Source organism: Coccomyxa subellipsoidea, assembly GCF_000258705.1.
Source record: "Coccomyxa subellipsoidea C-169, whole genome shotgun sequence".
Lineage (NCBI taxonomy): Eukaryota > Viridiplantae > Chlorophyta > Trebouxiophyceae > Coccomyxaceae > Coccomyxa > Coccomyxa subellipsoidea.
The window spans coordinates 800,208-813,946 of record NW_005178039.1 but is presented as its reverse complement, the minus strand read 5'-3'; the positions used below and the strand labels follow the sequence as shown (position 1 = coordinate 813,946).

Here is a 13,739-nt window from a genome sequence, read left to right as displayed (position 1 = left end):
TGGCATTTTGTACGCCCCATCGTCTGCGGTTGGTGGTTTTGTAAGTTTCAAGGGCAGCACAAATGGTCTCAAACGCCTGGCGCCCAGGCATCGGTCCTGGGTGCTGCCATCTGAGAAGCCTGCGAGGAGAAACAGACATAATGTCCGGTGTTGCAGATTGAAGATGCAGAAGTCAAATGGATGCTACCTGCGATTTTTATGCTCACCATCTGTAGCCCATCGATAGATTTCACAAGGACAGAAAGCCCAGCATCCCATCCATTTCTGTCTGCATAGTGATAGCTTTGAACATAGATGCCTTCTTCACATCGGATGCACCCGGATTTATAAAGTTTGCAATTCACATTTGGGTGATCTACCAAAAAGATCGTCTCAATATAGAGCGTAATAGATCTCCTTAGGTGCGAAGTAGATGGCAGATGGGATCTTCTATTCCTCTTATCGCTCTTGTGAGATCTCAAAGCGCGATCTAATGCGTGAATGGAGGCACATGAAGCTCACGTGCAGACTCGTGCTCCAAATTGCCTTGGAACAGCCTCTTCACAATTTGGGCGACCTTTCCAAGCTCATTGCGTGGCTAGTAATGTCTTCACAGACAGCAAAATCTCACGATCGACATATGCGACCCGATCTGTTGTCGCTGGGCTATTTTTCAATGCTGAGTGCCTGCGCTGTTCCACTCCAATTGGCTTTTTAAATATATCGCAATTGGAAACGAAATAAATGTTCAGATTGTACCAAAGGTCTCACATAGGTATACACGCGCTGCATCATCATAAAAAAGTAGCTGACGATCTGCAGCGAATGCACCAGCAGACCGCGGCTAGCTGTCAGCTAATTGCCTCCCTGCCTGTTGGCAATTTTCAATAAAAAGACTTGAAGGACATGACCGCGGATATCTAGTTCACTAGTATGTTAAACAGAAGGTTGTTGAGCCGAGCTTTGCAAGCAAGCCTGAGCCAGCCTTCCACACAGACATACGCTGTTAGAACACTCTCTCAGCTCGTCACTAGCCCCACCAGCACATCCGGCAGATGCGTGGATGTAGTCGTCGTTGGGGGTGGCCATGCAGGTACTCCCACAGCATACTTCCTTTGCTGCTCAAGCACCACTTGCTGCGCATAGCAACACATGCGTGAACATTCGTGACGGGTCCCGTGCAGTGATTGCAGCACATTGGACTGAAATCTCAAATCGGTCTTGTGCAGGCTGTGAGGCTGCAGCAGCAGCGGCAAGGCGGGGGGCCTCCACGCTGTTGATCACCCCTGCACCAGCGGCCAGCATCGGGGAGATGAGCTGCAACCCCAGCATCGGTGGCCTGGCCAAAGGCACCCTCGTCCGCGAAGTGGACGCCCTCGATGGCCTCATGGTGAATATGTCAGCTTTTAATTGCATCATGGTCAACGGCATTGTCACTGTTGAACGTTGATTGTGGGTTTGCCACCATGGCTACTGTGACAGCCCCTGAGCAACACTGCAACATGCACAGCTGCATCTCCCACAGCTGCAGCACAAGTGTCTGGCATGACCTGATCTCAAAAGTACTACACCTGCCACTCTGGCACACACTGTCTGTGATCCTGTTTTTGTGCATGTGCTCCATCAGGTCATCACTTGCTGTATTTTCCTGTCCTCTATCTCGCTGCCCCACACCCTAACCTGCGGGCCCTTCTCCACATTTCCTCCTGTCTTCACGGTCCCAGACTATATCTATCAGTAACCATCGATCTCGTTCCTCTCTACTTGCTTAAGGAAATGCAGCATGCTTGACATGCAGCGTTAGGCCGGGGTCTATACAAACGCATGGGCACAGCCTCAGAATGAATCAACTCATGTCTAGGCGAGGGCGGCGGACGAGGCAGGGATACAGTTCAGGATGCTGAACGCATCCAAGGGACCGGCTGTGCGCGGCCCGAGGGCGCAGATGGACCGCTCCCTGTACAAGGCCGCCATGCAGCGGCTGCTGAGTGCACAGATGGGGCTACAAATACACGACGGGGCCGTCACGGATCTACTGCTGCAGCGAGGCGGCTCCGCCGGGCAGCAGGCTACCGTGGCGGGGGTTCTACTTGCATCTGGTAAGCCCCACGGCCTGTGATGCATGAGTTGCCATCTCTGCTGTCTCGACGTGCAGTAAGTAGACCAACCCAAGGAATCTGCTTGAGGGCAATCTTGAGAGGCAATAACTTTGGAATGGAATAGTCTGCTGAGGTAGAACATCAACATGTGCAGGCGAGAAGGTGCTGTGCAGCAGCGTGGTGATCACAACAGGCACTTTTCTAAGGGGCACCATCCACATCGGCAGCCAGAGCCGGCCGGCCGGCCGCATGCCGTCCAACGCCGCTGCAGAGGCGGCCGCCGGCGCGCGCTGCGCTGACGCCAAGGCCACCAACGCCGCTGATGAGACTGCGGCCAGGGCTGCAGGTGCCTGTTTTCATACTGTTTTGTAGCTCCACGGCAGCGGTTTGGTTTACTGAGGACACCTCATGCCAGCCCTGGATGTGTCGCGTATTCACTCAACAACCGTCTCTGAAGAACGCATCAAGCTAGTGTCAAGATGGCCAACAAGAAGTGCACTTTGCTGTGAGCATACTCTGGCGTGCAGGCTGACATACGCCAGATTTTGACCGAGACCAGACATTGCAATCGCATCAAAAATGGCATCATGACCTCTGAGGTATTTCAGGGGTTGTGAAGGGTGGTTTCTAAAGGGTTTTGGTGCGCAGGGTCCTTGGCAGAAACGCTGGATGCGGAGGGGTTCCGGCTGTCGCGGCTGAAGACGGGGACGCCGCCGCGGCTGGACGCGCGCACCGTCGACTTCACCGGCATGGAGCGCCAGCCGTCAGACGCAGAGCCCATCCCCTTCTCATTCCTCCACATGGCCGACATGGACTGGGCTCCCCCTGCCCGACAGGTGCGCGCAGCTTGAAACAGTACTGTAGTGCTCATTCTGAAACCCGCACCCCCGGCGGTGCTGGAAACTTTCAGAAGCAACTTTCAGGGGTCCTCCTGACTCCAAAAACACCAGGGTCATGCTCCATTGTGATTGGGCTTGTCGAGAGCTTTCCGAAATTGGTCTCAAAACTATCATAGGGGAAATATTTTGGGAGATAGGGTTGACTCAACCACCCTTTCTGGCCAGAAGTAATTATTTATTGCGGGTTTTAAAATGAGCACTACAGTACATAATTCCATTTGACCTGCTTGGCAGCTAATTTGTAGCCTGCCGCGTATGATACTTTTCAATACGCTAGGAGCCACAATCTAAGCCCCAAGGGACTTGGGAGGAGCTGCCATTGAGAGGTTGGCTCTGCTCTGAGGTTGGCCTTGCTTGACTCCCACTCTGATTTTATCTTGCAATGGTGGTGCTGATATCAGACTATCATCAGGTCCATCAATTCCCGACCTCACAGCAGCAATGAAACCAACAGCTCTGCTGTAATGTTGGCACCTCTTGTTGACCTGATGATAGCTCGGTATCCAGCACGACCACCGTTGCTTTCTACTCAGAGCAGCGGTGGAGCAGAATGCTGCAATTTACACTGCCGCAGAAGATTGGCAGTGGGCCAGCACCCTATCCACCCAGGTGCTTTGCACATGATGCAAGTCGCACATGTCTGGGCTTACTATCATACTGCGCTGTGAGGTTGGGTGATCAGCAACTGAGGCAGTTGCAATGCTCCCCAGGTGGAGTGCTACGGAACACGGACCACAGCCGCCACAGAGGCGCTGGTGACAGAGGCGATGGCCAGCGGCAGGGGGGCGCGCTTCGCTTCCGGCCTCACCGTCACGGAGGGCGGCTGCAGAGAGCCCCGGTGCGCCACCCTTCTCTCTGGCCGCACCTACTGTGTAGGGACACTTCTGTGGGCTGCAAATGCACTTGTGCAGGAAAAGGCCCCCTCAGTGTTTCCCTGCATTTCCCTATTCCGCTGCGTTGAGCATGGTCCGGTAGTAGCTAGAACAACCATCACAATTCAGACTATTTCAAGAAGATATCCAAAGCCTGGACAATGGTGCCTGTCCACAGGGAGACCATTCCAGAACCTCTGGCGGAAGGCCCTTCTAGGAATGCTTGCGCTCCTTCTGAATTTTTCAGCAAAATTATTGGATTAGCATATACAAATCTTGACCGGGGTTTGTGTGCGCAGGTACTGCCCGTCGCTGGAGACCAAGTTTGCGCGTTTCCCCGGGCGCAGCCACCACGTGTGGCTGGAGCCGGAGGGGCTGGACTCGCACGTGCTCTACCCCAACGGCCTCTCCAACTCCCTGGAGCCCGATGACCAGCTGCACCTGCTCAGGACCGTGCCAGGTGAGACTCATTTCTTCCAGGGGATTTTGTAGGAGAGCGGCAATTGTTCTGTAGGTATCTAGATGCAGTGCAGAGCGCACCTCACCGTCACCTCTTCACTGGGTGCTGGCCTTTAGGAGTCGCCAGCATTTGCCATCACTCCGGTACATGCCTTTCAAGTATTGATTGCAAATGCCGCAGATCTTTTAGAAGGAGGCAAGTCAGACCACTTGCCGGTCAATTGCATGTGTTCTGTCCACCGAGCCATCTGATGTGCAATGGCATCACGCATGTCCCTGGAACCATGATCGCAGGACATGTGTGGCTGAAGTCTTGGCTGATTGCTCCTCAAGCCTGGCTTGCATGTGATATGTTCACTGAATCAGCTGGCTGGCATCACACATGTTTTCGGAAGCAAGATCCCCAACATAGCAGGATCAAATTCCTTGGGTGCATGCTCGCCAGGCCTGGAGGGTGCGCGGATGCTGCAGCCGGCGTACGCGGTGGAGTACGACTACATCGATCCGCGCGAGCTGCTGCCCAGCCTGGAGAGCCGGCGCGTTGGCGGCCTGTACCTGGCCGGCCAGATCAACGGCACCACCGGCTACGAGGAAGCTGCCGCGCAGGGGCTGCTCGCCGGCGCCAACGCAGCCATCCCTGGTGTGCAACCTTCCTACACCTGCTATATGCCGCGCATCAAAAGTCATGATGATGTGTTGCTCCTCCTGGCAGTGTCAACTGTCAGCTCTGCCAGGAGTGGCGGGTGCAAAGGGGTAGCTGTTCACCTGCAGCCTAAATGCAGTCTCTTGTCTATGCGGGATGCCAAAGTTTGTCAAGCATCAGTCAGCCGTTTGCATCTGCTTCTAGCTGCACAGAATTCCATGTCAGCCCTCGACTTCTGCGTCGCTATCAAGTACAGCTCACTGCATGTAATCATGCAAGCTGTTCAGCTTGGATAGACTGCTTTGCAGACTTGCATGGCGCATTGAGTCCTCGGCGCTTTGTAGGCGAGCCGCTGGAGGTGGGCAGGGCGCAGGGTTACACAGGCGTGCTGGTTCACGACCTAGTGACCCTTGGCACAGGGGAGCCGTACCGAATGCTGTCGGCGCGCGCAGAATTCCGGCTGTCGCTGCGGCCGGACAACGCCGATGCTCGCCTCACGCCCGCTGGCATCCGCCTTGGCATTGTGCGTTCCCTCCCTCACTCTATCTATCTATTTCTTGTTGTTTAGGGTATTGTATGCACTGCCATGTTCCCCTGTGTAGGGGTGAGATCTCAAGGTTAGAACTTATCTGCAGAATTGGCAATATTCACCCTGGCAAAGTTGTGTGGCTCTCAGCCCATATACGTGCAGCAATTGATGCCTGTGGATGTTTCTTGTGTCTTGTGCTGGATCGTGTCAAATGTTGCAGAGCCTGCCATGAAGTGCTGGGATATTGGAAAACTTGTTTTGCCATGCATGCTTCCCAAGAGGTTGTGGGGAGAATTTTGCTATGTGCCCGCGCATCCAGGGATCTGCACTGCGGCAGCCTCTAGGCACTGGTCTCGATGGGGGCCTCCTTCTAAACTGGAAACTCGAATTTTCTTGCATGCGTGCAGGTGGGGGAGGAACGGCAGGCGGCGTTTGCCCAGCGCAGCACGGAGATGGCGGCGGCGGATGAGCTGCTGTTGCGCGTGCGGCTGACGTGCTCCGGCTGGAAGCGCGCGGGTTTCCCCATGGCCGGCGCCGGCGGCTGGTTCACGGCGGCGGACATGCTTGCGCGCCCCGGCGTCACCCTTGAACAGGTGCTTCACTGCTAGCCTTTCTTTACTCAGTTGTATGTTCATCGTTTCACACGAACTGCGCTGAAACAAAAAGTGTTCTCGGAAGAATAGTGCAGGCGTTACCCTTGACCAGGTGTGAGCCCAGCAGTGGACGCGCACTGGAATGCTGGGCATTGCACAGCAAGACCAGAAGTGCCATGACATACAACCTTCTGTGAGAGCCCTGGAAGCAACATTCAAGGTCTACAAATTTTCAACGGTTGCAAGTGTACTGACCTTGAGGTGCCAATCAAGGTCAGCTTCGCCTAAGAACATAGCGCCACTATGGTTCTCCAGCTGACAATCTCTGGGCAGGGTAGGACAGCATCGGCTGGCGAGATACTGTGGAGAGCGGTGCTGAAAACTGTCTGTGGGTGGCAGGTGGCGGATGCAGCAGAGAATGGCGAGGCGGAGGGTGCGGAGGAGCTCAGGGCGCTCGCACGGAATGGCGGCATGCGGCGGAGCTCCACGGCTTCAGCCGTCTACGACTGCCGCTACCGCCCTTACACAGCAAAGCAGGTGACAGCTGGGTCTCACCAGAATCTGCCTCGTGCACATGCTGTGTATGAGAGAAAAGTACTTTTGTGCACTTGCCAGTGGCCACCTATCCACATGTATTGTGTTGTACTCTTGATAAGAAGGTTTGATGAGGAGACAACTGAAGAACGATTGGTGAATACAATGCCAGAAGCTTCCACGGTGCAGCAAACGCATGACAAGCCAGGCGGCTGGGGCATGGTGGCGTGAATGACTGATCCACTCCACTCATGAGGGTTCAATCACACATGCCTTGAACATACTTTCAAATACAGGAAGGGCCTTCCTTCACCTCTGGAGCCCCCCACACTCCCATATATGCATTCTGCCAGTAAAGTCTGATCCACCTTATGAGTCGTAGATGACTAATCTACCCCTTTTATTACGGATCGCAGGCAGCGGAGGCGGCCGAGCTGGCGCGCGGGGAGGCGCTGCGGCTGCCGCCGGATCTGGACTACGGCGCGGTGCAGCTGTCGGCCGAGGACCGGGAGAAGCTCGGCGCGGCACGGCCGGCAACGATCGCCGCCGCGCAGCGCATCCCCGGAGTCACCCCGGCCGCGCTGCTTCTGCTGCTGCAGCATGTGCGCCGGCGCGAGCGGGTGCCTGCTGCTAGGCAGCGCTCCCACGCTTGAACGTGTCGATACCGTATCTATGTATGGTTATCCATGCATTTGCTGAAATTCCTAATGCTGCAACACTGTGCGCCGGCGCAGTGGCTGCTGGCCGCCAAGCAATCCTCAAATGCATTAAGAATGAAGAAAATCGGTACTTCTGTACCTTGCAAAAGCATTGCTGATGCTGCAACTCCTGATAAGGCTTGGGGCAAGAAAGCGCCAAGTTTTTCTTAAAATCCTGCGAGCTCGTTCGCTTGAACGGCAATGTTGTACCAAAACATAGTCTAGCTGATCATGGAAGGTATAAAAGAGATTCTTGAGGCTTTTATGACTTCCGGATCCGCGGTTTTGAATGTGTAGCTTTTGTTGCTGGTCAAATGCAGAAAGGTCATTACAGACGAAATGACAGAAGGAAAACCCATTCAAACGTGTAAACATGAAACAGCAGGATGTCTTGATCACTGACTCATCACTCAGCTGAAAGTTAGTCATTAAATTCTGCGCCCTTTGTAATTATAATGAAAGGCTCATCTGACTCATGTCAGTCACGCCTGGAAGAAAAACATGCTTGAAGGACCAAGCACCAGTCAATCAGTAGAGCATCCACCACTCTTGTCACAGTCACATTAGTTCTATTTCACTTGAATTATTCATTTGCCCCATGAGTTTGTCAAAAACTCACTGCAATTCTTACGCAATCTGATATTGACCTAGACAATCATGTGCCTGGTGAAAGGATTATTGCATGAAGGAAAGCACAGGCTCACACAGTGACCCACTTATTACCCCGCTTATTATTTTCGCACAGTGACTTATTACTCTTGCACAGAACACAAGGTCATACCGTACTGTGTTTCAGGCATGGCGCTTGTCGTTGTCAGAAAGTTCCTTCCGTCAAAAGCACTAATACACTTGTGCAATATGACTTGCTCAGCACAAAGACCTTGTCACCCCGCAAGAGTATCTAAGGCTAAAAATAGTCCTTCAACGTGCCTCACCGCAGGGTGACATGGACATTGACAGGACAGAAACTGCATGCATGCAGAGTCTGCCAAACTTGTGCTCTGCTTGCTGCACCAAATGCCGTTTGGCGAAATCAAATGTCTCCCTTGCCTGAGCCATGGCTCAAGCACACCCATCAAGCCCATAGGATCACATGTCTGACCAGCAGGCCCAGGCGCGCCACATTTAGGCTGCACCACAGCAATGACAAATACAAAAATTGTGGCGCATCTGCTGCGCTCATAAAAGATTTGGAGTTCACAACATTCTACACAAGACTGGGAAGCCACAGAAGGCCTTTGACTGTCAGGTGGCCATTGAGGGGCACCTGAACAGCCCCCTGTGTCAAATGCATGCCTGGTCCCATGGAAACAATGCATTGAGATCCCTGCAAGACTGCCACAACGGCGCCTGCATTCATAGCACAAGTATACGTTTAGAGCCCGATCTGACTAAGTATACCCACCCTGACCTGACTGGGACCTTATTGTACCTTGCATATGCTTACTCAGGCACGTGCAGGCCTTGCGAGACCTGCATGTGCATGCTAAACATGTATATATGCATGCCGAGCACAGCTGGCGTGACACATCACCTGTTTGGCCATGAAATATGGGCAAAGGCAGATGCTGAAAGCCACACCAAACTGCGGGAGACCATCCACCATGGATCACCCACTATCCAGGGATGGCCACAAGAGAATCCACAGAACATTGAAAAAAATACGTACTTGTCTGGCAGTACTTGAGTGCTAGGAATTGATCGGAGATGAGTACAAGCAAGCTGACCAGAAGTCACGAGCAGAGAGCGTTTGGGTCTTAGTCCCTACAGGAGATCAAGCTCGCAAGTGAGCCATGCAGTATTTGGCAGAGGGGTAATTTCCCACAGCTGCACTTCTGCTGTCCATTATTCTGTCTGGGTGATAGACGACAACACCCGGCTGCACTAAAGAGAAGAAAATAAAAGAGGGAGCGCAAAAGAGCGGCCCTCAAAACCTGTTGTATGGAGCGACTTCCGTGTCCACAGCTTGGGCATATTTCCCCATACAACGTGACGAAACTCCTCCATTGGCAGCGGAGTAACTGATGCTCACGCTTTATTTCTAGTAGCAGATTCTGGCGGTCCCTTTCCTGACACAACGCTGTCAGGCGTGCCGCACACAGAGCGACAGCTGGGTTCGTCATTGAATCCACAAAATCCTTCACAGCAAAAATATGCTGTGCAGTGAATTGTTTGCTTGCGCGCAAGCGCCTGTCAGAGGCGTCTGGCATTTTGTCTGTGGGTCTTGGCCGTGCGTACAACAGCTCTGGACAGGGCCCACAGACACAGCCACAACGAGTGAAGTGGTGACATGATCACTGATAAACTGCCCAAATCACATCAGGCGAGCGTCAGATGACATCAGCAGGCGGAGTGCGCTGACATCAGGTGAGCGACAGCAGCGGCAGGGGGGTCAGGGGGGATCCCAGGAAGGGGTCACAGAAGGCCTCGGTCAGGTCGGCCTCGCCACAGCTCTGGCGCTTGTCCCCGCAGTTCTGGCGCTTGTGTGGCGGCTCGTAGGATGCACTGTTTGCGCGCCACCCGGCCGTCAGCTCCGCGGCGTCGCCCGGCTCCTCCTTCCAGGGGCCCACAAAAAAATTGAAGTCCGACTGCGCACGATCGGCCATGCCGGCCTCTGCTCGCTCGATGGCTGCTCCTTCCTGCCGCACGCACATTACACCTCAGCTGAGATTGTACGAATATTACTTGTTCTAATCCATATTACACACTGTTCCTGCCAGGAGGCAAGATGCGTCTGGCTGAAGGCTACCACATGTCCTATCCAGATCCAGACTGGACTCGCCAGATCCAAGCAAGAACCAAACAGCCGTGGCCACGGTGCTCAGAGTCCATACCGCCCCCCGCCGCTCAGAAGTCTCTTAAATGCTCTCAAAGCAAGATACGAAGATAGAGAAATCAAAGCTTTCCGATGCTGGGATTGCAGATCTTAGTGGATCCCTTTAGGCAAGCAACTTTTGAGCGTGCATGCGCGCACCGAGTGGCCTGTTTTGGATGCGGAGGGCTGGCGGCTCTGGATTGCGTCTAAGCTGGAGTTGGGGCTCGTGGACCCCTGCGCCTGACTCAAATCCCCCGACCACATGCGTCTAATCAGCTGGTCCATGTTCAGCTTTGTCAGCGCCTGGTCTGCAGCCATGCAAAACCACAAAACAACTTCAGGCTGTGCGCATCCAAGATGAAATGTGCAAATCCACCATGCAAACAGAGTGTAGCGCTGCAGTGGTGTGATTTGAAAGGCTGGATATTGTGAGATCAGATCTTCCACAAAGACCACAAAGGACATTGCACGATTTACTAGATATTCATGCCTCATTTCCACACAAGGAATCTAAGGCCGCACGTAGCTGCTCTGAAGACACGCAGACCTGCAGCTTGTCTGCAGACGTACCTTGCCAACGTAAGAGAAACAGTGTCTAATATTGATAACTCTGCAGACAGTAGTCACCATTGGTAATGCAGTGGTTTGTGCGCGCGCACCGGTAGTGCTGGAATCACTGGGGCAGCGCTTCATGTAGAGGGGGCGCTGTGACTCCGTGGCTTCCTCTGGCAGCGGCATGCTCCGGCTCTGCAGAATGTCCTGCCGTGCACACATGGGCCAATGATTAATCTGCTAACAGTATCAGCAGAAAATAACCACTGTGTTCTTGGACAAGGTAGCATGCAAGAGATACATGACAGTGCGAGCGCCGAGAAGGGAGGAAGGGCTGCCTCAAGGCGCAAACAAAGCGCGTTGACAAAACCAACATGATGTGTTTTTCTAATGGTTCCCCTAATCTCTTGCTGCAAGCTCATATGCGCAGCATCTGTTAAGCCTTGCTTCTTTTGCTGCAGTGCCTTCCACGACCCTCTGTTCCTGCCTCTGAACAGAAACGTTTCTGAGGTCGAGAGGCTTTTGGCAGCCATGGAAAAGGCAGCAAGGGTGCAGGAGCAGGCATGATTGCCCTCAATAAGCCGTGGCGGAGCAGTGCCCGTTGTTGAACTCATGTACGCAATGTATTGCATGCATCTGAAGTCTCTATAAATAAATGGGGCAGCGGGCAGCAACGCACCTGCAGGAGCCGCTGGGAGAATGAGCAGTTGCGCACGGCCTCCATGGGGGTGTGAACAAGGTCCCTCTCACCCAGCCACTCCGCCTTGGGCAGCGGCAGGAACACCTGCGCAGACACGCAGCCTCTCTAATTCTCACTGCATGCACGGATTTTCGATTTTCGAAATGAGGCTTGCATTTATGCTTGCCTTTTGCAATCTCACCCATTCATAACCTTTGCAAAGATTGCTTTGGCTTCTCCATTGAACATAGATGAAGAATATGGTGCAGAGTACATTGATACAGAAGCCCACCCTCAGTAGCGGGTGTAGATCTGCACTGAGAGGTCACAAGAGGCAAGCAATGCTTAAAAGTCAGAGAGCATCATACATGGGGTTGCTTTATGTACCTAGTCATGAGAACTGAGTAGCAGAGCATGCAAAAGAAATCAAATAAATGAACGTGCCTGGGGTGAGGACCCCTCGGCAGGGGGTTCCTCTTGCGACTGCACGGTGACAGGTGGCGGCTTCTTGAAGGTGCCCCCCCGTCCCGGGGGGCATGAGAGCCCGATGCGCGCCGCCGCCTCAGCCGCCTCGCAGCTTCCCAGCAGGTCCTCGGCCAGTGCCGGCGGCGCAGTCGGCGTCTGGAGAAAGTCCTTCACAACCGCCTCTGCAAGTTGCGCACACCTCTTCTTGGATACACATCTTTCCCTCCCAACACTGCTCTGTTACATTGTCAGTAGCATTCCTTGAGGCTCAGAGAAGTTGTCAAATCAATGGTGCTGCCCCCAACCTATGGCACAAACTTCGTGAAACAGCTCTTGCTGCTCCAGAGTAGCAATTTATGCCCGAGGTATAAGAGACAATTAGGTATTACAGGGCCTGAAAGGTAAGCTCCGGCTGGCGGGGGGCGGTATAAATCCTGAGCACCGTGCCCACGGTTGATTGGGTCTTGCTTGGATCTGGCGAGTCCATCAAGGGGTATGATGTTGGCAGCCTTTACTGTAGCTTGTCTGCAGACGCACCTTGCTTCTGGCAGGAAACCGAGTAATAATAATAATAATAAGGTAAGCAAAGCCAGGAGCAAACGGCTGCAGTGAGGGTGAAGGGTGCATGTGTCCCAGCAGGCTTCAAAATTTACCATTCATCATCAGAGGGGTGTAAAAGGGTCGCACCGGCGTCGGTGCCAAAGGGGGATGGTGGGATGGAGAGGGGGGGGACCGCGAGGGCCCTGGCAGAGGCAGATGTGCGGTCCTGGATTCCCCACTGGAAGGGGGGCTCCCATTTGGCCCTGCTCCCAAACGCCTGCTCCGATTCTGCGCCACCCATCTCTGTCATTCAGCTCTGCATTGTCTGCTCGACACTGCTGTCAAGCAATGGGGTAATAATTATGAGACGGTAATAAATTATGAGTCAAGAGTCGGTCAGTTGTGCCTTGCAACAATAATAAAAGATTCTTCTTGTTCTTGACTGCTCCTGCCCCTGTGAGGCCTGTGAGATTTGTAAGGCACCTCATCACCTGGGAGGGAGGGAGGTTTGCCAATGCCTGCGCAAGGCACAGGTATTGGCAGCCAATCTAGGTCCCGCACTTGCCTGTACCTGCAGTCTTGTCTGTGGCCTATCATTGCCTCTCTTGGCAGAATACAGGTGTTCTGATCTTGTCAAGGAACGATCCCCCCAAAAAATGCGTAGTGGTTGAAGCCGGTGGTGAGAGGCTCTTGGGATCCCACTTATTGATGGCATGTCTAGGAGAGGGGTGAGAAATTCAGTCTACTCGGTGCCCCTAAACGGCTATCAGGGGCCCTGAGAAATCCCTGTTGGAGACGGCCTAATATGTGGGAAGCGTGAGTAATGACGGTGTGCTCATGCAATGCAGGCAGAGGGGGGATAGTTACCCTCTTTGGTGAAGGACTTGGTGCCGGCGGATCTGAAGAGGTTGGGCAGGGAGTTGGTCTCGAAGGGGCTGATGCTGAGAGCGCTCATGCAGTCAAACAGTGGCACCCGGCTGCTGTCCGGAGTCTGTGCACAAGCATGCCAAGCCACACACCTTGTCAGCAACAATGAGTCCTTCCGTGGTTGGCAGACCACCTTCAGCTGATCAAAAGTTATGCAGTCTGCACTTGCGGCAGCTGTGCGAGGCAGAACTAATCGATGCGTACGCAAGGCAGATTTTCAAGAAATTCCATGAAGCAGATGTTCAGGAACAGGAAGAGAGCACATGTTCTTCAAAGGGTGAGCTTCATCCCAGCCTGTGTCGGAAAGAAGTGAATGTAGAGCTCGTGCTTTCCTTCAAAAGGTTCCGGTGCAGGAAAATTGAGGAGGGAACGCGCCTTGCCGGTGTGGCCCTGGGTGGATTTGAGGGCGTTGAGTGCATTTTCCAGCACCTCGTCATCCTCCGGCTTGACCCACTG

General features: G+C 53.6%; 1 protein-coding gene across 1 annotated transcript; it reads left to right on the top strand.

The window, feature by feature from the left end:
- Positions 1 to 1,291: 1,291 nt before the first annotated feature.
- Positions 1,292 to 7,212, top strand: COCSUDRAFT_1345 (GIDA-domain-containing protein; the record flags this gene model as incomplete). The annotated part of the gene is made up of 11 exons (XM_005649594.1): positions 1,292 to 1,369; positions 1,841 to 2,078; positions 2,233 to 2,424; positions 2,727 to 2,914; positions 3,688 to 3,815; positions 4,149 to 4,309; positions 4,754 to 4,948; positions 5,296 to 5,474; positions 5,888 to 6,073; positions 6,473 to 6,610; positions 7,024 to 7,212. Coding segments are annotated over 11 exons (1,872 nt in total), but the record flags the coding sequence as incomplete, so codon positions are not given.
- Positions 7,213 to 13,739: the final 6,527 nt, after the last annotated feature.